This window comes from Cynara cardunculus (genome assembly GCF_001531365.2).
Source record: "Cynara cardunculus var. scolymus isolate 2C chromosome LG 17, CcrdV1, whole genome shotgun sequence".
Taxonomy (NCBI): domain Eukaryota; kingdom Viridiplantae; phylum Streptophyta; class Magnoliopsida; order Asterales; family Asteraceae; genus Cynara; species Cynara cardunculus.
The window spans coordinates 7,006,427-7,030,205 of NC_037544.1; the positions used below are offsets into that span (position 1 = coordinate 7,006,427).

General features: G+C 34.0%; 3 protein-coding genes across 4 annotated transcripts; 2 read left to right on the forward strand and 1 right to left on the reverse strand.

The window, feature by feature from the left end:
- Window positions 1-2,725: 2,725 nt before the first annotated feature.
- LOC112501018 (F-box/kelch-repeat protein At1g22040) lies at window positions 2,726-5,445 on the forward strand. 2 transcript variants are annotated; one of them, XM_025104651.1, is made up of 3 exons: window positions 2,726-2,842; window positions 3,564-5,064; window positions 5,181-5,445. In XM_025104651.1, the coding sequence occupies exons 2-3, from the start codon at window positions 3,676-3,678 to the stop codon at window positions 5,205-5,207; spliced, it is 1,416 nt and encodes a 471-aa protein (XP_024960419.1). In that variant the 5' UTR covers window positions 2,726-2,842; window positions 3,564-3,675; the 3' UTR covers window positions 5,208-5,445. The 2 variants fall into 2 exon arrangements, with proteins under 2 accessions (XP_024960419.1, XP_024960418.1); XM_025104650.1 differs by having other exon boundaries at window positions 3,564-5,445.
- A 1,243-nt stretch (window positions 5,446-6,688) lies between these two features.
- Window positions 6,689-8,648, reverse strand: LOC112500575. The gene is made up of 4 exons (XM_025104079.1): window positions 8,439-8,648; window positions 7,978-8,332; window positions 7,549-7,824; window positions 6,689-7,329 (listed from the first exon to the last, which is right to left on the reverse strand). Exons 1-4 carry the CDS (start codon window positions 8,646-8,648, stop codon window positions 6,689-6,691), a joined length of 1,482 nt encoding a protein of 493 aa, XP_024959847.1.
- Window positions 8,649-12,683: 4,035 nt separating this feature from the next.
- LOC112501021 (protein RAE1-like) lies at window positions 12,684-21,741 on the forward strand. The gene is made up of 11 exons (XM_025104654.1): window positions 12,684-12,829; window positions 13,114-13,200; window positions 14,155-14,232; window positions 14,336-14,529; window positions 17,849-17,990; window positions 18,793-18,873; window positions 18,953-19,081; window positions 19,833-19,910; window positions 20,856-20,927; window positions 21,006-21,086; window positions 21,507-21,741. Exons 1-11 carry the CDS (start codon window positions 12,773-12,775, stop codon window positions 21,555-21,557), a joined length of 1,050 nt encoding a protein of 349 aa, XP_024960422.1. The 5' UTR covers window positions 12,684-12,772; the 3' UTR covers window positions 21,558-21,741.
- The last annotated feature ends 2,038 nt before the right edge of the window (window positions 21,742-23,779 follow it).

Here is a 23,779-nt window from a genome sequence, read left to right on the forward strand (position 1 = left end):
AATTAATATTAATTAACGTTATAATTGAAAAAAAATATCAAAAAACTCTTAAAATACTACTCCAACTTGCATTTCAATAAACTAGTTTATATACATCCAAACGAATATACTCAAATAACTGATATTTACCAAACAATACCTAAACTTGTTTAAATACTTGATTAACGCTTAACGTTGCTAATAAGATAACATACCCAATCATTAAAATTAAAATAATTTAAATTCTTATTTTTAAATTATCTCTCAGAGTAAAAATCTACAAAAAATATGTAAAATCTCTATTTTAGATAATCTAATTCTCTATAATTTAAACATAATGATGGTGTCTGATTGGTTTGAGCTTGGGCTCCAAAGGTCAAAGTGTCTGGAGGTCTCATGTTCAAATTTAAGGAGGAATAAAAATCCTCTTATGGCTATGGAGGTTCAAATGCGATGACACCGAGCTACCCGCAAAACAGGTAGTTGCCATGAGATTAGTCGGCTCGTATAGCGGGTTGAATATCCAAGTTGATCAAAAAAAAATTCTCTGTAATTTTTCCAAAATGGGGAATAAAACTTTCAAAAAATTTAAAACAAAATTTCAACAGATTATTCATTTTAGCGATTACAACATATATTATATTATTAAAATATTATATTCACTTATTAATGTATTATTTTTCTCTCTAAAAATTTAATTTCAAAGTTTCCTATTGATGGGAATATATTTAAAATTATTTCTATCTTACGGTAATAATTTTTAAAGAGTTCTCCAAATTTAAAATATTTCACATTCTCTCTCCTAATTTCTTCATTTAAAAAAAAATTCTATAAAATCTGTAGGGTAAAAAACATGACCAAAATTTTAGTTTTGGAGATGCTCTTAGGAGTCGTTTACCAAACGATTACTCAGGTAAGTGAACACCAAGTCATTTTACCTTACCGGATGAATATGATAAGGATAAAAATATCTTATCCGGTAAGAGCGAGACAGTGACCAAGAGTCTTACCCGCTAAGTGAGGGCGACGACTCTTACCACGATAAGTGCTTATCAGGTAAATTGTTGCATACGATACTGTTTTGGTGAATTAAAATCTTATCCGATAAGAAAATAATAGTATTAAATTTATCAGTAAGTGCTTACCGAGTAAGTGTTTGGTAAACGGCCCCTTAATCTATATTTGAAACAAAATTTCAGTTTATGGACTTTTTATCTGGAGATTTGTGTTTAAAATTTTAATAGTAAATTATAATTTTTGTTCATGTCGTTTGTTAAATAATTTTTATTTTTCTTCTTGTAAAAATTATGATTTATAATATATATATTTTTTTTATCCTTGAATTAATTATTACCTTTAAAATATAAAGAACCAAAACATTAACGAATTATAAACAATAGAAACTGAATTAACAATAAATTATAAATCATAAGAATGAAAATAACAATGAATTACAAACTATGTGGATGAAAACTGTAATTTTTAAACCATAAGGATAAAATTTGTAATTTTTAACAAATTATAGGAACTAAAATCGTAGTTTACAAAAAATAATTTAAAATATTATGTTTGGATATTATATATTACAAAAGTTATACTAAAATTGTGAATAAAAAACTTTAAATATCCGGACGAATGACAACTAGTACAATTAATATATTATTATATATGTAAAATTTGGTTTTGATGGGAAGGCTGATCTAGGGGTCTTTATGCGTAGGGTTGATCGAGTTGAAAATATTTGAAAAATTCAAATCTAATATTTACTGTTTAAAAAATCTTAATCCAACCCATACGGGTTAATCGGGTTGATACTTTGGTACATTAAAATATTTTTTATAATCTTGAATATGTTATTTCTTTACTTATAATTTCTTTTTCATCATCAACAATTTGAAACAACTTACCTATATTTCTTACGTATATCACATTCAGTTAATTTTCTCAATATATATATATATATGTATACAGTTACTGAGCATATATACAAATGAGTTATGTAGAGATGTTAATAGATTAAAAATATGTGTATATGAAAAGCATACATGATAGTGTAATTGTCTAATATATATATATATATATATATTAATAGAAATTCAACAATCATATCAAATCCAATAAATAAAAGGATACCGGGTTCATCGGGTTGGGTTCAAATAATAGTAACCCAATATCAACCCAATACCTACGGTTTGATGATTTTTCAACTCGATTTGACATCGGGTTGCTTCAAGTTGGGTTAGGTTGGATTAATCAGGATAATGAGATGCAGAATATCAATCCTTTATTACATGTGATTTATAAGTGGAGATAAGATTAAAAATATTAAGGGTTCAGATCGTTTCTCATTTTAATTTTTAGGGGCTGTTTGACAGTTGCAGAATGATTAAGTGGTCAGAATGATTAAGAGACTCTTATGATATAGTGCAAAATAAAATATGATTGTTCGGTAATTGTTTACAATGAAATTAATATGTTGAATAGTTGAGGGAGACCCATGATACAAAATCATTTAGAGTGTTTTAGAACCATTAAGAGGTAGATTTTTTTTTGTCAAACAAAATTTATCTTTTAATAATTTAGAGATTACCTCTTAATATAACTATTAAAAGATAAACAAACAATCTTGTATTTTGTACCATCTTTGATTATTTTATGTATATAAAGCGAAAATGATCCATATGTGCGAAAATAATATATAAGGTAGACTGTACTCAGAGAACAAACATAAGGTCACAGATGGCAGACTGCGCAAGTAAGAATTCTGGTATACGTTGCTTGGATTGTGATATCCTGCAAACGAAATCCCTAAATTCACTCTCCCCAAAACCCTAATTCCTATTAACTCAATCATCTCTACCAGGTGATTGCTTCACTTTACCTTCCAATTTCATTATTGATTTCACTTTAGGGTTTTCTTTTTGCTGTGTAATCAGGCGATTCGATTGTCATTGCTGATGCAATTTATTGTGGATTGACCGGATCTGTGTTTATGCATGTCTCATGGCTTTATTAGGTTTTCTATTTATCCATTAAAATCACAATTTCGCTGAAAATATATTTATCCGGGTAGATGTGTGCTTGTAGTTGCGAAGCATCAGTTGAATTTTGTTGTTTATGATGTGGATTTTACTGTTCTTTATGTTCCATGAATTACTTGTTCTCGTGTTAGCGATGTCTCAAGTAAAGTGGTTATTCGATTCAGCACCTATGTATATGTGGTAGTTGGTAGTGATATGATTGTTAGGTTTCTTGCATTTGGGAGGGATTTCTGTCTTGCAATCAATGATTTGCATTTTTGAAGTAGTGTAATTCGCATTTCATTTCTACACGACGGTCAATGAATAAAGAACACCATGGTTGGTGGAAAATCGTGAATCATGTTTAATACATATGTGCCAATTATATACTTTTTTTCACTATTTTATATCCACATGAATGTTCTGTTTTGTATTTTTGCAATTATGTTAGTAGCGTAGAGATGAATTGCCAAATACAAGTGGTTTGAATTGCTAATCAGTAGTTTTGCAATATAGATGTGAGATTTAAATTTCTGACTCCAATACTTTCCCTGTCATTTTCAGGCCAGCTTACAGGGTTGACGATATGATAAGAAACTAGATCAAGAAGATTAAGAGATAGATCTGCTAAACTATCATTTCATTTCTTCATCTTGATCAACATAAGGAATATTTGATGGGAGGTTTACTGAGCCTAAACAGTTCTAGACCGACTGAGACCTTTCAGGTTTCACAGAGTGAATCCTGTAAGAGGCAGAAGACATCATCATGCTTTTGGGATGACAAGCCTCGATTGATTCCCAGTCTCCCTGATGAAATATCACTTGAGATTCTTGCCAGGCTTCCCAGAATTTGCTATTTGAATGTGAAGGCAGTGTCACGCAGCTGGAAAGCTGCAGTAACTAGTCCTGAGATTTACAAAGTCAGAAAGGAACTGGGTACCACAGAGGAGTGGCTCTACATCTTGACTAAGAATCAGGGCGATAAACTTTTCTGGCATGCGTTGGATCCAATTTCTAGGAAATGGCAAAGGTTGCCACTTATTCCTAATGTGCCTGCAGAAGATGAATCTAAAAGGGGCTTATCTGGTTTTCGGATGTGGAACATGGTAGGGTCAAGTATCAGAATGGCAGATGCTGTGAGGGGATGGCTTGGAAGGAAGGATGCTTCAGATCAGGTCCCATTTTGTGGTTGTGCAATTGGAGCCGTTGATGGCTGCCTCTACATGCTAGGAGGGTTCGCTAGAGCTTCAGCCATGAGCTGTGTCTGGAAATATGACCCTATTCTAAATTCTTGGAGCGAAGCAAATCCCATGTCTGTTGGTAGAGCTTATTGCAAGACAGGAGTGTTAAACAACAAGCTCTTCGTTGTTGGTGGTGTTAGCCGGGGTCGTGGTGGGTTGACCCCTCTCCAGTCTGCAGAGGTTTTTGATCCTCAAACTGGGTTATGGTCAGAAGTGCCCAGCATGCCATTTTCTAAAGCGCAGGTGTTACCAACTGCATTTCTTGCAGATTTGCTTAAGCCTATTGCAACAGGATTGACGTCTTACCGGGGAAAGCTATATGTTCCTCAGAGTTTATATTGCTGGCCCTTCTTTGTTGATGTTGGAGGAGAGGTTTATGATCCTGAAACAAACACATGGGTTGATATGCCTATAGGCATGGGTGAAGGTTGGCCTGCTAAGCAAGCAGGTACAAAATTGAGTGTGATTGTTGATGGTGATCTGTATGCATTGGATCCTTCTAGCTCTCTAGAAAGTGCTAAGATAAAAGTTTACGATTACCAAGATGATTCTTGGAAAGTGGTTGAAGGAGATGTACCTATTCGTGACTTTGCAGAGTCAGAGTCTCCATATCTACTCGCGGGTTTACTAGGGAGGCTTCATGTCATCACTAAAGATGGTGACCATAACATTGCAGTGATGCAGGCTGATAAACAAAATAATTTGGTTGTTAATCCCGGTGAAGGATCATCTGAATCTGTAGGAACATCTGAACCTGTAGGAACATCTGAACCGAATATCTGGAATGTGATTGCTTCCAGGAATTCTGGTTCTACTGAGCTGGTCAGCTGTCAAAATCTTGATATCTAGGCGAATTACATCCCATAATGCTTGGCTTTTCTATTATATATAGTGAAGCTAACATTAACGTGATTGTTATTTCTTGTTTTGTGTGGCAGCGATCTATTCCATTGGCCACCATATGAGTACATTGTGCGGTTGCGGTAAGTTCACTTGCATGTAGCGTTTTAAAATTGTCAATATGGTCGGTCATCTTCTTACATAAGCATTTGAGACTATGTAAATAATAACTACCTATGTTCGGTCAAATTCTCTAATTCCAGAAGAAACTTTACAATCCTAATTTACCAGCTTGCATGCTGAAGAAAAGTAATGTGAATTATGCTAGTAGTATGAAGCTGCATGATAATGAACTCTTTGCCATGATCTTGATCCCAGAAAAATGCAACCATGTCTAAGCATGGGGAGACAAATGTCTTGATTATTATTTTTGCATTTTGCTTATAATAAAAATAATAATCCACCAGATTTAATGGTCTGAATATGGGGTTTCCATTAGAATGTCTGCTGGATCAATACTTATACACAAGTTGGGGTTACTTGTTAAAAACAATTGCTTTACCTCTTGGAGGTAGAGGTTGGGATTATGTACATCCCACCTCTTCCAGACCTGCTTTCGAGTGGGATAGACTGGGTTTGTTTCGTTTATGGTCATGCACGAGTATGTGACAACTCTCCTTTGCTTGATGACCCATTCTTTGTTACATGATTCTGTCACTCGGGCAATACTTGTTCTCCTTTTGGGGCTTCTCAGAAACAACTTAGGGGCTGTTTACCTAAACACTTACCTGGTAAGCGCTTACGGGTAAAATTCAACACTATCGTTTACCTTCCGGGTAAGATTTGAGTCCACCAAAACGACATTGTATGTAATAATTTACCCGGTAAGCGCTAGCCGTGGTAAGGGTCATTGCCATCACTTACCAGGTAAGACTCTCAGTCCTTGTTTTCGCTCTTACCAGGTAAAATTCTTGGTCTTTGCCATAGTCATCCGATAAGGTAATCTGACTTGGTAAGCGTTTACCTAGGTAAGCATTTGGTAAACGGCCCCATTGCTTGGGCAGAAGTAAAGTTTGTCGATATTCTACTTTTTTATTGCTTGGGCAGAAGTAAATTTTGTCTATATTCTACCTTCTAGCCCCTATGGCGTGTGGGATTCGGTTTGGTTTTAGAGCATCTCCGACAGATTCTTCAAAAGTTCTCTAAATTGTAGAACTAAACTTCAAAATCTCTAAAAAGAATTGCATTCAATTCCAACAGATTCTTTATTTTGGAAATTACGTCCTTGATGATCATTTTTGGGGAGATCTCCAAATTTGGAGAAATTTACAGTCTCTCATTCTTTCTCCATTTTGGAGAATGTGCTCGAGCAAAAAGTTGTCCAAAATTGTATTTTCTTTATTTTGGAAAATATGTTTTTGTCTTGGTTTATGTGATAACGTGTAGACGTAGACGCTTCAATCTTTGCAATCTATTCTTGGATGCATTGCTTTGATTTGATTGAGACGGTTTTTGGAAAGACAAATGGTTCAAAATCGTTGTAATCCCATCCCATGTTTTAACTTATGTTTAGTGTTAAGCACATGTTTTAACTTATGTTTACCACTTATAATTGTGCCCTACGACTCTTCATCTTTTGAAATTGCGTAATTATATCATCATTTGAAACTGCGAGAAATGCTTTTTTTTCTATAGTACATATCATTGCAGCATTTAAAAATTCATCACCGATTTTGTTGCGCAAATCTGATTTCACAATCTTTATAGCAGAAAAACATCTTTCGACTGTTGCAGTAGCAACTGGCAAAACCAAGGCCAACTTCAATAACCGATATACTAGAGGATAAGTTTGATGTTTTTTTGTTTCCACTAGCAGTCTAGCAAGCTCGGCAATACCACTCAAATTGGCAAATCTTTCATCTTGACGCACAATCAAATAGTACATGTTAAGTTGTTTCTCAAGAGCGATCTTTTCCATATGACTAAAATCTTGAGGATACAACTCACTCAACTTCAATAAATCTGATACATTGAATTGCGAAAATGAATCGCATGGGCTCAAAGCTGCTACATTTTTAAGCAATTCAGTACTTACCTCACTAAATCGATCCCCAAACTCTTGAATTTGCATGTCCACAACAGTGTTGAAAATATCAAACTTGTAATAATGACAATTGGTTATGTTGGTCATTTGTCTTCCGTTTTTTGAATAACTGTCTTCCATATTCAAAGCCTTAATGCCATTTGCTTCACAAAAAGAATACATTTCCTTCAAAAGTGTACCAAAACCAGTTTATCTAAATTGTTGCAATAGTTGTTTGGTTCCTCTTATCAATGAAACCGCTTCCAAAATATCTTGATCCTTTTTTTGAAGAGCCCGTGACAACAAGTCTGTGACCTTTAAAATATGAAACATCAAATGCAAATAAATCACAAAATCAAATGTCTTCAAATATGCTAAAATACCAGTTGCTTGAGTGCGACTAAAACCATTDTCCCCGTCCTCTTCAAYATACCGGAGCACTTCAACAACATTCGGAAACAAAGCAATCAAGCTCCAAATGGTTTTGTAATGAGAACCCCACCGTGTATCTCCGGCTCGTGTAAGAGAAAGCTCTTGGCATTTCCCTGTTCCAGTATCAATTTCACACTTACCAATTGCTTCTTGCACTCTATCTTTGTAACTTTGTCGAAGCATGTCTTTACGCTTGCAAGAAGCATTCACCACATTGATCACCATTCCTAACATATTAAAAAAGTTCTCAACTCCGTCATGTTTATTGGCAACCGCCACAACAACTAATTGAAGTTGGTGAGCAAAACAATGGAAGGGCAATGCATACTTGGAGACACCATTTGATTATTCTTTGGAGCATTTTTTTAATATAACTTTACCTACATCCTCATTGCAATCACCAATTAAGGCTAATGTTTTCAAAAACATGCCTTTAGAGATAGACATTTCAGATTCATCGTGACCACGAAAGGGCAATGCATTCTTCAACAAGAACCTATAGACCTTAATTGAAGCATCTAATCGTATTCGGTGCTCATTCTTCTCCTTCTCAGTTTGCTTATGAAAGGCAACAGCAATAGATCGATCTTGGCTCATTAGATCTTTACTTTTCTTAAGTGCTCTATTGTGAAAACTATTGATGTCGCCGACATGAAGACCAAGTCTTTCCGTTTTATTCCAACTATTAAAACCATTTGTCACGAAAGCATCACTTCCACATTGTCCTACGTATCTCTAAACAAATAACAACACAAACAAAAAGCTCTATCCATTTTTACACTATACTCCAACCAATTAGCATATTGATCAAACCAAGTCGGACAAAAACGTCTTCCTTTACTCCTGACAAATTCTTTGGAAATGCATGACCCCGTGGTTGACAAGGTCCTCTAAGCAAATATTTTCTCCTTATTTCATCCCTTTGATTAGGATGATATTCCGAAATCTTTTTCCTATCGGCCGGATCCCAAGGAAGATCGTTCAAATCAATTTCGCAAGGAGCAGAGCTCGATTCAGGTGTTGATGCTTTCCTTTTAAAAAATCTTTCCATTTTTTTCTAGCAATAACAATAACAATAACAAGATAAAAATCAATGGTTTAGTAACATTTTTATTTGCCTACAAAATTAACCTAAAATTTGACATTTCCATTTGATTTGCCTAATTGCCTACAAAATTACTTACAAAATTAACCAACAAATTTAACCTAAAATACCTAACCTAAAGCATTTACCAATTACCACAAAATTAACCAACAACAAAATTATTAAATTAACCTAAAGCATTTACCAATTACCATAAAATTAACCAACAAAATTAACCTAAAATACCTAACCTAAAGTATTTACCAATTATCAATTACCACAAAATTAACCTAAAATACTACACATTGAAGTTGGAAATTAGAATCTTTAGTCTTTACCCAAGAGAAGAGGCAGCACAGTCGCTGAGTCGCACACGGCAGTCGGGGTCGGGAGTCGGCACAACACAGTCGGCAGTCGCACAGGCGGCAGCCGCGGCACAGCACAGTCGGTCAGGTGAGGTGAGGTCGCAGCGATGAAGAAGAAGAGAAGAAGTGAGGTCGCAGCCTCGCAGGCAGGCGGCAGCAGGCTCGTCACTCGTGTAAGTGTTAGGGTGTATGCGGTATGTCTTCACGACTTCACAGATAGTTCACTCTCGTTTCCTGGCTTCCTGCGCACAAGAGGGGCCTCCTACTTCATGTTGTTGGGGGCCCAATTACACATAATCTCAAAATACAAGTAATTTTTTTTTGGGCTTTCCTATTTAATTTTTGTTGGGGGCCCAGGACCCCAACGGCCTTGTACTGTGTCCGCCCCTGTATGCATATGTAGAGGAATATATTTGGAATATATTTGTGAAAGTGACATTCACAGTGTTTTTGCTATGAAGGTTCAAATTTTTTTATATTCTCAATGTTTTGTTGTGAAATTTCAAGTACAAAAATGTGGTCTTATGTGTCTCACGAAAACATGTTGGTTTCACGTGAACTCATCTCTTTATATATATGAGCAAATTCAAAAGAGAAGACAATCAATTTACGAGAAGACAAGAAAGATTATGGGTCACACAATCTATTAATTAAAAAATAATTTTAGAAATTATAATTATCATTTTGAATTGGATATATTTTTAAAAATCTCATTATATCTTTTAGATTTACTTATTTTTTAATTTTAATTAATTAATAAATTTTTTATCAAGTTTTATGTAAAAAAAAATTAGATACACTGTTAATATGTTGTTTTCCATTTTTCATCAAATATAACATGTGATATCTACAATTAATTCATATATGATATATGTAGATATTTTTCTTAATCGTATGTGACAATTGTAAATATTTTTGTTAATCACATGTGATTATGTATGTTTACGTTTATATTTTTTTTGCGATGTAAATATCATCACATGTGATAATACGTCACTGATATTCAGATGTATGTTATCATATGTGATATGCACAAAAATTCACATAGTAGATCATATGTGATATATTATATATTAAAGAAAGTTGATCACATGTGATTCGAAACGTGGATCTGAAAAAAAAGAAAAAATGGTAAAAAATATAATGAATTAATTGTGGATATTACATATAATATTTGATGGAAATTATAAAAAAATTCAAAGTATTTCTAGAAAAAAAAAATTATATAAAACTAGATGAAATAAATATGAATTTATTAAATTAATAAATAAATAAATCTAAAATATATCATTAGATTTTTAAGAAATTTTCCAATTCAAAATGATAATTATCCTGTGTTTTAAAATTATTTTAATTTTCTTTATATTATTTTTTAATTAATTGATTACGTAGCTTATATTCTTTTCTGTTTTCTCGTAAATTAGTTGTCTTCTTGCATGATTCTCTATATATGTGTTTTTGTGTGTGTCCAAATGTTATTTTGAGAAGAAGTAAATAATGAAAAGTAAATAAGTGATCATAACCCTTCATACGGTCAATATCGAATTTGACTGGACAATAATTACGACTTTGACCGGTCAAATATTGCGGCAATGCAAAAAATATAAATGGTAGTTTCATAACTTTTACAAATAGACGACAAACGTGATCATGTATAAACCTATGTGATTCACGTATGAACTATGTGTTCATATATTAACTCGTGTGATTCACATATGAATTATTGTAACTGATTTACATATGAATCCGTGTGATTCTCGTATAAACTAATTAACTCGTTCATATATGCACCTGCGAATTCATAATATGAATCAGTCAAGTAGTTCACATGTGAACTAACTAACGGGTTCATATATGAATCAGTCAAGTAGTTCACATGTGAACTAACTAACGGGTTCACATATGAACATACAAGGCATATTTGTGTCACATGGGTTCACATATGGACCCGTTTGCCGCATATTTATAAAAGTTACAAAATTACCCCCTATCTTTTGCATACCATGCGAGGAATTATCCGGTGCTTATGGTTAAGCCACAAATGTTGACCAAATGAAGAGCTAGGATCACTTTTACTTCTCAAATATTTACCAATTCTCAAATAAACCTCCCCTCCACACACATACACACACACATATACAATTTCAACTGTAGGATTGTCTAGATTTGAAATCTCTCGTTTGGTATGCAAGATTGTCTAGATTTGAAATCTTAGGATTTTGTTGAAAGCCCTCAAACATAGGATTTTGAAATCCTTCGTGGGTGGTTAGAATTTCACGGGATTTCGTAGAATCAGTATAAAATAATGTTTTAAAATATGCTAAAAACATTTATTTTCTAATAATTCGTTAATAAAAAAGTAATTTAATTATTTTATTCATAGCTTGTTTTTATAAATTATTTAAAAAAAAAATGAAATTCCATTCCATTCCAAATCCATCAAACTAACACATCAAAGATTCAAAATTCTTTCAAATCAACCACAAGGGTGGTGCCCGATTAGTTTGAGTTTGAACTTCAAATATCAAAAATGTCTGGAGGTCTCATGTTTGAATTCAAGGAGAAATAAACATCCCCTTGTGGCCATGGGGGTTAAAATGTAGTGACTCCGGGCTACTCGTGAAACGGGTGGTCATCTTGAGATCAGTCGGTTCGCATAGTGGGTTGAATATTCAGGTTAAACAATTTTTTTTTTTAAATTTCAAATCCAAATTTCCTCAATTCTAAATCCTTTCACAAAATCCAAATCTTTCAAAACCATTTCATCAAATTAAACACATCCTTAAATTATTATTATTATGTATAGTTGGAGTAACCAACTTTGTTCAATATTGACGAATCCTATACTTATTTTATTTATTACAATGTACAACTTTTATTTGGTTTTGATTTTTATATATAAGAAGGGTATTTGTGCAATGCAGCGAGATACATCTTGATTTTAATATTTCATTTTATTATTTATCTTACTCGATATTATAGTATGATCTTAGGTAATTTGAAAAAGCAATTATGTTTTTATTTTTGAATAAAATATAAAATTAAATATATCATAAAAATTTGACAAAAATATATCAATATTAGAATCAAATTAACTATTTAAAGTTCATATTTTTGTGTAATTTTTTTAATTCAATTTTTTTATCATAATTTAATTTAGGTTCAATAAAGAAGTAATTTATATTTGGTTTAGTAATATAATTTTCTTATGAAGATAATAATTAATTATTTTTTAGAACTCGATAGTTATTCTAATTATATTTTAGACTTTTTATATTTTAAAATGAGATGTTTATCCTATGTTTATCTGCATTTAATTATACGAATTTAAACATGGAGTTTTAATAAGTTGTATTTATGTATAATTTACTTGTAATCTTGAATTTTAAGTAACATACATCGATATACAATACTTCATGCATAAAAAATGAATTTTAAGAGTTTTTGTCAAATACTTTATAATATTGTATAAATATGGTAATTATTTTAAACTAGAAATCTAAACACCGATGGGCCATGGGCCGGGTTCTTCCAAAACTCGATCCAGCTATATATCGGTAGCCCAAAACCTGACCTTCTCCCTTTCCAATCCCCCCCTGCTTCCCATTTCCCTCCTTTTCAAACACTCTTTCTATACATTCTCCAATGGTGTCAAGCTAATGTTTTGCGTTGAATTAGGGTTAAACCAAGATCAAATTTTATAAGGCTACTTCCGGTTTCGCTTAAATGTCTACATTTGGCATGGGTTCTGCTTCAAATACGAACCCAAACAAGTCCACTGAGGTAACCGGAACTTCTGTAATCGCAGTTTCTGATTTGGTTTTATTATCCCTCCCCCTTTCAATTCAAGAACTTACTCTTTTGTGGTGTATATGTTAATCTTTCATGTGTTTTTCTTACTGGCGTTATGTTATTCAGTGTTATATCCATTGTAGATTATGGTTCTCGATTAGAAGCACACCCCATTGAACAAAGGGTTTCGTTGTTTGAATTGAAATCTGATCGATTGTCTCATGTTATGATTTCGATTTTGAGTGATTAATGTGATGATTATTGGTTGTATATAGGTTGTATCATCTCCCACTGATGCTGTATCAAGCCTTTGTTTCAGTCCCAAGGCGAATTACCTCGTTGCAACTTCATGGGATAACCAGGTTTGCGTGATGTTAAGCAATTCCTTGGCATTATGAATTTTCATTTGCTTAACATTTTTAGTACATTTGCATTTTATTATTGTCATATATGAAGGTGTCTGGTTTCTTTAGCACATTGTAGGTTGGCATAAGAAATATATAGGTTAGGTTTCTACTGTGGGCTTTGGCTGGTTTTCTGATGTAGCTATGAGTTCATCTCCAGTTATTTGAGGTTTCTTAATAACTAGGATCCTAAGGGTGTGTTTAGTATGCACTACATGCAAGGTTCAAAAAGGTGTGAGGTGTGGCTTGGTGGCGAGGTCAAGCCTCAAGCCTTACACGCCACGGCGAGGACGCGGCGTTTTTCAATACGTGACATAAGGCGGAAAATTTGTATGTCATATATGGAATATTATATATATATATATATATATAATGTTTTCTATATATTATCTAATCAGATAATGATATTACAAAAATGTGCATTCATATTATAAGAAGAAAAATCATATAGATGATTATTATAAAAATAGGTTTTTGATTAAATATTGAAATGGAACTTAGAAAGGTAATTTTACAACTTCATTTTAACTGTGAGTCTGTAACGTTTATGAATTTGTGAAACTATGAGTGATGTGATTAGTTAGATCTATAAAAGTGTAAAATCTAAAGTTAAAAGTGTAAAAACACTAAAGATAAAAAATAAAAAAATATTTTTTTGAAAAAATATAACGTCTTACAGAAAACACTCGCCGCGGCGCATCTCAAGACGTCATGGTGTGAGCCACGCCTTACAGAAACGCTATGGGCCATTTCATAACAGCAGAGACGCATCTTGCGCCACATCGCGCCATGGCGTGCCTTTTGGAACACTGGGTACACGACGTGTCATGACAAAACAAAACTTTGTTAAGGGAATATGGTAGGTGAGAATTGTTTAGTTTGTTGGTTCCAATAACAATGGAACAATTGCAGGTGAGATGCTGGGAAGTAACAAAAAATGGAACTTCTGTTAGCACTGTGGCAAAGACATCTATGGCTCATGAGCATCCGGTAAACCAACTTCTTCCACTATTTGGATAGTGAATTTCTAATTCCTTTTCTTGATTTTGACAATTCTTCTCTTGTTGCCCCCTTTGTGGTGTCTTTATTGAAGGTTCTGTGTTCAGCGTGGAAGGATGATGGATCAACAGTCTTCTCTGGAGGCTGTGACAAGCAAGTGAAGATGTGGCCGTTACTGTCTGGCGGCCAACCTGTAACGGTGGCAATGCACGATAGCCCGGTGACTCAGGTTGCTTGGATTTCAGAGATGAACCTTTTGGTTTCAGGAAGCTGGGATAAAACTTTAAGGTACGCAAAACATTGTTATCTCCTCTCTTAAAATCTAGAATTTTTATGTCAACTAGAGTGTTAATTTTCTTAGGTTTTTTTAGATATTGTTACTGAGGCGGTGAATAGGTTTTCTTGACAAGTACTCGGTGTACCATTGATTAGAATCGTTAACTATAGGTTCCCTTGAGTTATACATATAGATTGGCTTCAGTTTCCTTTTCTCTTTACTCGGAAGGGTGCTTATTTATTTTCTTCTCAAATGGTACTTGATAATTTATTTTGAATTTGTGTGCATTAGGGCATCTTCAATTCTATAACATGGTGTAATGGGTCTTGAATATAATCAACATTTATTGATTATTAATTCTGTGTGCAAGTGCTACGCAAGAATTTGTCTGGATACCATACAACAAATTTGCTTATACGTGCACATCTACTTATAAGTTTCCTCATTTTCTTTCTAGAAATATAGATTTATACACATGGAGAACAATTTATTGGTTTCTTACATGATATATCCATCATGAGGGTGGCTCTTGGAACTCTCTCCTCATACCTCCCTTTCCCTCTTGTTGCATTCACTGACCCAAGGTACACTGATCTATTCCTCCACAAATGTTTCGTTTTGCGTATCAATAAAGGAGGATAGCGTCACTCTATTCATCGCCAATTGTAGTTATCCAGTTGATGCTCTCTTCCCACTTCGGCTTGGATGAATGTTAGACCATTGCTGTTAGCCTCATCGTTCTAACCAAAGAATTTGTTGTTACTTCTATTACATGATTTCCACTCGATGATATTCATGTCATTTCCCATTTATTTTAAATAATCCGTCCTCCATGTAAAAGATCTTTCTCTACTCAAACTGTTGAGTTTCTTTCTAGTCATCCTCATAACTGCTTCTTTCATGGTGGTTGAGGTTTGAAGTGGTTTGGTAGTATGCAGCTTTCATCATAATTTCTGTTTTTGTTTGTTGCCCTCTTAAAAACAGTAAGTTTACTTGTAATTGAATCATTTCCTAGACTTCGGATGAGTACAATGATACCATTTGACTTTCGAGTTGTGAGATTCTCTCCCAGAGGCTCACACCCAAAATGTTTACAAAACTCATTATCCTCCTAATACCCCTCTCCTCTTATTTATACTCTTTTACCATTTTTAAAAGTATGCTAAAAACAGAATTTCCCACCTAAATAATATTTTCCACCTACTCTCTCTGGGCCCTTCTAGAATGTCCTTGCAGTACTCGCATATCATTTGTACAACTATTATTAGGGGTATAATAATACCTGCCCCGAACTTCCACCCTGTTCTCAAGGTGGAAAGAAAAAAACAAAGAAATTGTTGTTGGCATGTTACATCATCTCCACAACCAGTTACAAGTTGAGACAACCCCTTCAAAGAGATTTCAGGTCACTATCATTATTGCTTTTCAATGCCAGGGTCGAAGTCAGAAAATTGCAGCGAGTCTGCCGCTCTTGATTTTCAGCCAACTTATAGTATCATCTAATACTTCTTGTCCAAAGTTTTTCTTAGTCTCACGACAATGACCAGTCGGTTGGAAGGAATGTAGCCATTTCATTCCCTGTTTTGAGTGGTTTACGAGACAACAAATTAGGAAATTTTCGTACTTCTCTTCAATATAAGATCAAGCTTGTGTCTTTGCTTCCTTTGACTTAAATTCATTGAAATCATCTCTAATAGTGCTCCACTTATAGAAAGGCCGAGTAAGGTAGACATCCACGAGCTGCCTGTTAAACACCACTTCAGACACCTCCTAGCCCACAAATCTGAAGCAAGAAGCATGTTAGGTCTGAGTTCTGATGAATTAAATTAGGATTTGTCGGGAAGGTCACATAGTTTCCATCTTACAATCATTAGAAACCTCCCAAAACCTGTATGTCCAGATCCCATCCGCCAGTCTCATGTCCCAATTTTGATCCCTGCCGTGCTTCTTCAATATCTTTGGAAACTATACACACGCTTTCCATACCACCCATCACATCCAACTCAGTTTGAATTGTATCAAGGATTGTGGTACCTACAAATTTGGTTGTTGGTTCAGATGCAAGAGAGCCAAGGATTTGATCAAGCAGGGAATGCTCAACCATTGGCGGATGAAAGTCTAAGGGGTAGGGGGCACATGCCCCTAACAAGAAGTCAAAAAAATGTTAGAATGATTTTTTCAAACCCTAACTCATATTTAACCCAATCTTCTCTTGTTGCTGGCCCCAACCTTTTCCCATTGGTGCTCCCAGTCTTCTTCCAGCAACTCACTCACTGCTCCTGGCAACCCAAGCACTGCCCCAGGCGCCCCACTAACTGCCTTCGTGCCGTGATTCTCAGCATTTTTAGTATTTTTTGAATGATTTCGATACTCTAGTCTGGTGTTTCTTTTGGAATACTTGTTAATTTTGTCAGATTATGTGTTCTTCACTGCCATTAATGATGTCTTGCTAAGGATTTGTGGGATGACCTGGATAACCCAAAACTGTTTATCCCGAACCTCATTCAGTATAGATGGGTTAATCGACTTTGGAGTATTTGATACCCCTAGGTGTTCCCCCGATCATATGATCGGATCTGCCACTGCGCTCAACTCCCACAGTTGCATACCTATATACTTTATTTGAGCATAGTTGTGGCTGCAGTGGTATTGGCAACGGAGGCATCGGTGGCATCGGCCGCGGTTGTGGTGGTACTGGCGGTGGCAGTTTCTTGAGATCGTTGCTCATCCCATCTCTCCCATACGCCTTGAGTATGTGACCAATATTGAGTCCGTCAAAAAGAGGAAAGGCCACTTTAAACTTTAGGCATAAGCCTCCGGTGCCTCAGAAAAGATTCATGCATATTCTTGCCATTACTGACCCGGAATTTGTAAGCTGCATCTTATCGTGATTATGATAATCTTACTAGCACCTTAGTCCTTATGTACCATTTGGCCCTTTTTATGGAGCCTTTTGATTAGTTCTCTCCAATGATATTACACAACCACACTAAACAGAAGTTTTTTTGTTTACTTCTTGATAGTATAGCCTTTGAATATTAGTAAAGACCTCCTCAACTCATCTCAATCAGTAAAAGACATGCAATCATTGACAATATATGAGAACCTGAACAATCACAGAATAAGATCACCGACAATCAAAGAACAGATGTTTGGCACTATATTTTACTACTCTAATATGGCTAACTTTTCATTGAAATATTAGCTCCGATGCTTTTGTAATACCATCTGTTCAATATGATCTCCGTTCCTACTATATAATAAATTAGTTCTGGATCTGTTTCTTACCACATTTCAACTTAATTTTTCATGTTATGCCATCTTTTCTAGGTACTGGGACTTGAGACAATCGAATCCAGTCCACACTCAGCAACTTCCTGATCGTTGCTATGCACTTACAGTGAGACATCCCCTGATGGTTGTTGCCACTGCAGATAGAAATCTTATAGCATTCAACTTGCAAAACCCTCAGGTAAATCGTTTTATGTCACCCATAACCATATCTGTTTCAATTTTGAGATACTATCAGGCCGTTGATTACAGTTTATTACTAGAGAATAGTGTTGTGGGATTTGTGTTTATCGCATCAGTGGTCACACACACATCTTTATTGCATTTTTGATGCTTTTTTAAACTTTTGTTCGGCTATATATAGTCAAATATGGAAGTATAGTGTTCTTTTTTCTGCCTTATGGGATTTGTTGAAATTCTATTGGGATTCATCTAAATGATATTAGTACTTACCAGCAGTCTCTGATTGAACTGTATGAAAGGAACTATTTTTGGAAGTATATAATATTTATATACGGCAAATTAAACTCACACACACTTCTCATCTTTGGTGAGACTTGAACCACTGACCTCCAGGAAGGTGGGGTTACCGGGTACATTAGGCCAATAGCTTTTTGGTGTAGCAAATGAACTTTATGTGTAGAACTATTACATATGTGGATTATGGTTCATGAACTACCAACAATTTCCACAAATTGGGTTATCGAACCCCATCTCTTGCTCAGTAAATAATGTCTCCTTGTGAAGTAGTTTGCTAAAAAGCAAAGAGAATATGAATACCTTGTTTGATTTTTATTAATAATTGAACATCCTCACTGTGAGTGGATTGCAGAAGTACAAGCTTTTGACCTGAGACATACTAGGCTCGTGCTCGAGTCAAATAGTCAAATAGTAATTGTGGATGGAATATGTGAGACCGCATGTTGTATCTTCTATAATTGCCAAAAGGTCGATATAATTGACTTTTGTCGCTTATTCAATAGGCAGAGTTTAAAAGAATCGTTTCCCCCTTGAAGTACCAAACTAGGTGTGTTGCTGCCTTTCCTGATCAGCAAGGTTTCTTGGTAAGTATTATCCGATTATTTTTCATAATGCTCTTTGGTTTAATTGAATGCTTTTGTAATAATTGATTTTGTGCAATAGGTTGGGTCGATTGAAGGAAGGGTTGGTGTGCATCATCTTGATGAACAACAACAAAGTAAAAATTTCACATTTAAATGCCACAGAGAGGGAAATGACATCTACTCCGTCAATTCTCTTAACTTTCATCCTGTAAGATATCCTTTTACTGCTACTTACAGAAAGGAAAACTAGTTTATATATACCAGAGCCCTAAGTTATTTCTAGCACCTGTCTGTATTTGTATGTTATTACTTACTCATATTTATCTTTTATGCTTCTCTCTCTTTTGCACACCTTACACAAGCAGGGGTCCTTGCGGAAATCGCCACTCTACTCTTTGAGGTAGAGCCCAGGACTGCCGACATTTTACCCTACCCAGACCCCACCTCAGGGTGGGATATAACGGGCCAATTTAGTTTGGTTTAGTTATAAAGCATTTTGGTACAATTCTTAAAACCTCTTGAGTTTCAAGGGTACAACATCTATAAAGCATTAAGAACACATCACTAAGGCATTAAAAGTTATGAACGGAAGGTGCATGGGTTTTGGAAACCCCGTCTCACCATTTATCTATTTCCAAAAAAGTAAAATAAAAAAATAAAATCAAAACATATTTAACACCATTTATGTGCATGTATATAAGTTATGATTACAGATGATTGTAATTTTCATTTTTATTTAAACATAAATTTTGAATTTTCCTTTTTAATGAGAAATTGCATTAGATTTTCATTCTTGGTTTACAATAAAATTTTAGATCCAGTTACAACTTGTTTGAAGAGACATTAGCATTTCAGACCATTGAACTTGACCCTATACAACCAACTTGCAGAAATGCTAACCACGTCCTGTTTGGATGTTCTAATGTGCAACCTCTTAACCATTCGTTATTCTTGTTCAGGTTCATCAGACGTTTGCAACTGCAGGATCGGATGGTGCTTTTAACTTCTGGGACAAAGATAGCAAACAAAGATTGAAGGTATCCCTTGCAAACGGCTTACAATTACTTGTTTGATTCTTAATTCGGAATCAATTCATTACTTAACCACGTAAACACTTCAAATTTGTGGACGAGGGGAGCATTAACATTTTTTTGAAGCATAAAATATTTATATACGGCAAAACTCACACACACTCTTCACCTTTGGTGGGCCAAAGACCCTTTGGTGCATAAACAATTTCATGGATGACTCGAAGGAAAAGAAGTTAAAGCTTTCTGCATATCATTTATGATTATAAACCGTGATGATAGTCCCAGAAAATAGAAATATAAAACTAGTAGCAATTCTCAGAAAACAAAAGAGTTGAATCTTTTTGGCTAAATAGACATGTGGCTTATTTGAGGGATCATAAACAGGCTGATCACCAAGATACCACCTCTTCGTGCATGTACAAGGTCTAGGGTGCGTTTGGTAAGCAGATTGGACAGGATTGGATGGGCGAGAATGAGGTAGGAGGGTGAAAGACTTGTGCTCGGTTTTAGGATTTAAATTTGACATGGGTAGTTTAGTAATTTACCAATCCTGTTCCATCTTTTGGATTTTGTTCCCACCTATTTTGGTGGGACAAAGAAAAGTGCATTCTAAAAGACATGCATCCAAACGTTTGAAAATGCCTATAATACTGCTCTAGTAAACGTTTTTTTTTTGTCTCACTCAGTTCTGTCCCACCCTTGGACAAGATTTTGTTTCGTCCTGTTTTGTCTTGTCCTGTGTACCAAACACACCCGAATGCTCAAAATAGTAAGATCTTTAGATTGGTACGGGTAAAAGATGTATCACCAAGGCTTCAGGATACATATTCGACACTATCTGGAAAAGTTGTCGGCCTACGAATGTCAATTCGGGAGCTAAAACACATTGGGTAAAAGCGTAATGTAAACCCTAACCCTGTTCGTATAACTCTTTATCTAACATTCGTGCAGGCAATGTCGAGGTGCAATCAAGCTATACCCTGCAGTAGCTTTAACAACGATGGCTCCATATACGCTTACGCGGTATGCCTTTGTTAGCACGTGTATACTTTTGGATTTAAACTTGTGTTTTATATCACGACAATGTGTTATCTGAATTAGGTATGTTATGATTGGAGCAAAGGTGCCGAAAATCACAATCCAGCAACAGCAAAAACCTGCATTTACTTGCACTTGCCTCAGGTATGCATCACTTTTTAAATGGGCAGGTTTTTCTTGAGGGAAATTGTCTGCAATAGCCATTTTTGCCCAGCAATTTACTTCATTGCTGCTTTTCTACATAGTTAACCGAAATAGCCAAGATTTCACAAGTAGCCCTTTAGCAGCTTGCGAGATCCACCTTTTATGAATTTAATATTCATAAAATAGCAATTTCGCAAGTTGAAAAAGTGCTACTTGGCTACTTGCCACGTCATCATTTAGATTTTGCAGGTTGCTATAATGTTACTTGCGAAAACTTGGCTATTTCGGTCAATTGAGTAGAAAAGTGGCTATAAAATGAAATGTGGAGTCCGGAATGGCTATTTTGTGGATAAATAAGATCCCACAAAACGAAAATGGGAAATTTCGTATCGTTCTGAATATGATTATCGTGTATGGTAGGAATCGGAGGTTAAAGGCAAGCCTCGTGCTGGGACCGTTGGAAGGAAATGAAGATATCTTTTGCTCTTTCAAACGAAAGATCCACATGTTTTGTGTTGTTCTTGTCATTTGACATTTTTATTTTCTGGGTCTCCATCGGATCCAGAAAAACGAAGAACAAAGGCATAGAATGCAAAAAATTGTATCCACATCTGAGAATTATTTAAAACTAAGGTAACTAAGCTTCATCTTCTAACTCTAGTCTTCTCACATTTTTTAGTTTTTTTGTTAACTTTTTTATATATTTTTTTACATTTTTAACTTTTGATTTTATATTTTTATAGATTTATCTAATCACATCGCTCACAATCTCACGAATTCATACACATTATGGACTCACGTTTAAAACGAAGTTGTAAAATTACTTTTATAAGTTCTATTTTAAATATTTAATCAAAAACCATTTTATTATTAATAATAATCTATATGATTTTTTTTTTCTAACATGAATGTACAATTTTTAATATCATTATCTAATTACACAATATAAGAAAAACTATATGTAAATATACAATTCTATATATGATATAAAAATTTGTCGTCTTATGTCACGTCTTGAAAGTTGTCGCGTCCACGTCATGGCATGTAAGGTTCGACCTCGCCACATTGTCATGCCTTACGCCATTTTGAACCTTGATCTAAACCCATATAAGAACAATGAATCTACACTTTTAACTTGAAACCACTTACGTGAATGTATCTTTCATGGAAATGAATAAAAACCCGTGGTTAATTGGTATCAAACATTTGAATGTTGAAACATCGGGTTATGTCCGGTTTGTGAATCTGTCCACGATCATAAATAAATTTACATGATAACCTGAAAGGGTTATGGGAAGGGGTTGGGGACGGGGTTGCAGTCAATGGAATGTTAGACCATCTTCAGTCACAATCTGAGCAATCAGATCGTGAATGAGACAAAAAGAGTTTAAAAAAATAGGGAACCAATCTTTACCAATTCTTCTCATTCTAGAATATAGGATTGAGGCACTTTTTACTAAATGAAATTGACATGGTGGCATTTGTTTATTGGTTGGTTTAATTTTTTTAAAATACAACTTATCTAATTAAAAAGTGACTTTAACAAAAAAAAATTAAAAAAATATCAAAATTTATAGTTTTCAATTCCATATAGATAGAACACACTATTAATATATTTTTATACTTACTTTTGTGACTTGTGTTATTTAATTTCAATTGTATGATAGATTTTTTATGATTATAATTTAGATTTAAAATATACCATAATTCGTTTAATTTATTTTTTACATTTAAAGTTAAAAATAATTATTAATTTATTATATATGATAAAAAAATAAAATATATAATTTTTACAAGATTATATTTTAGATTGAATTGGATCACGGTTAAATAAAAAAAAAGTTGAGATCGGGTCGGAGTTTAAGATTGCGTAGGTGGATAAAAGAGAAAATAATATTTTAATTGGATTGAATTGAAAGAGATTATAAATAAACATAGTCCCAGGTGATATTTGTTTTTTAAGAAGTGCTGAAGTCTGATTTCACTTCTATACTATAAATCATTTGACAATAAATCTTAAAAACTATTTTTTGTGCATGAAGTACTGTTGATTAATGCATATTACTTAAAATTTAAGATTACAAGTAAATTGTACGTAAGTATAATTTATCAAAGCTCTATTGAATTTGTATAATTAACTGTAGATAAACATCTCATTGTAAATATAAAAAATCTACAATATAGTTAGAATAATTATTGAGTTCTAACAGAATCATTATCTTTATAAAAATTATATTGCCAAGTCAAAAATAAACTATTTCGTTATTAGACCTAAATTTTAATTATAATAAAAATTGAATTAAAGAAATTGCACAAAAAAAAAGAACTTTTAAATAGTTATTTTATTCAAAAGTAAAAATATTATCTTTCTTAAAGCCACCTAAACTGCATTATATCAATAAAAAAAATGAAACATTAAAATGAAGATGTATCTCACTGTATTCCATAATTGTATTCCATAATTACCTTTTTAGTATATATTAAAAAACAGACCTTAGGCCTTAAGTCTCATGATGTAACATGAAACTATTTGGAATTTTGCAAGATTTGTGTTAATTAAAGAAAGTTTGTGGATCGAATTAATTACTAATCCAATTAATACATTTGGAGATTTATATTTTGTAACAGGATTTGTAAAATTTAAAATTAAATTGAATTATATTTTTATAGATAATTTATAAAAATAAATAATT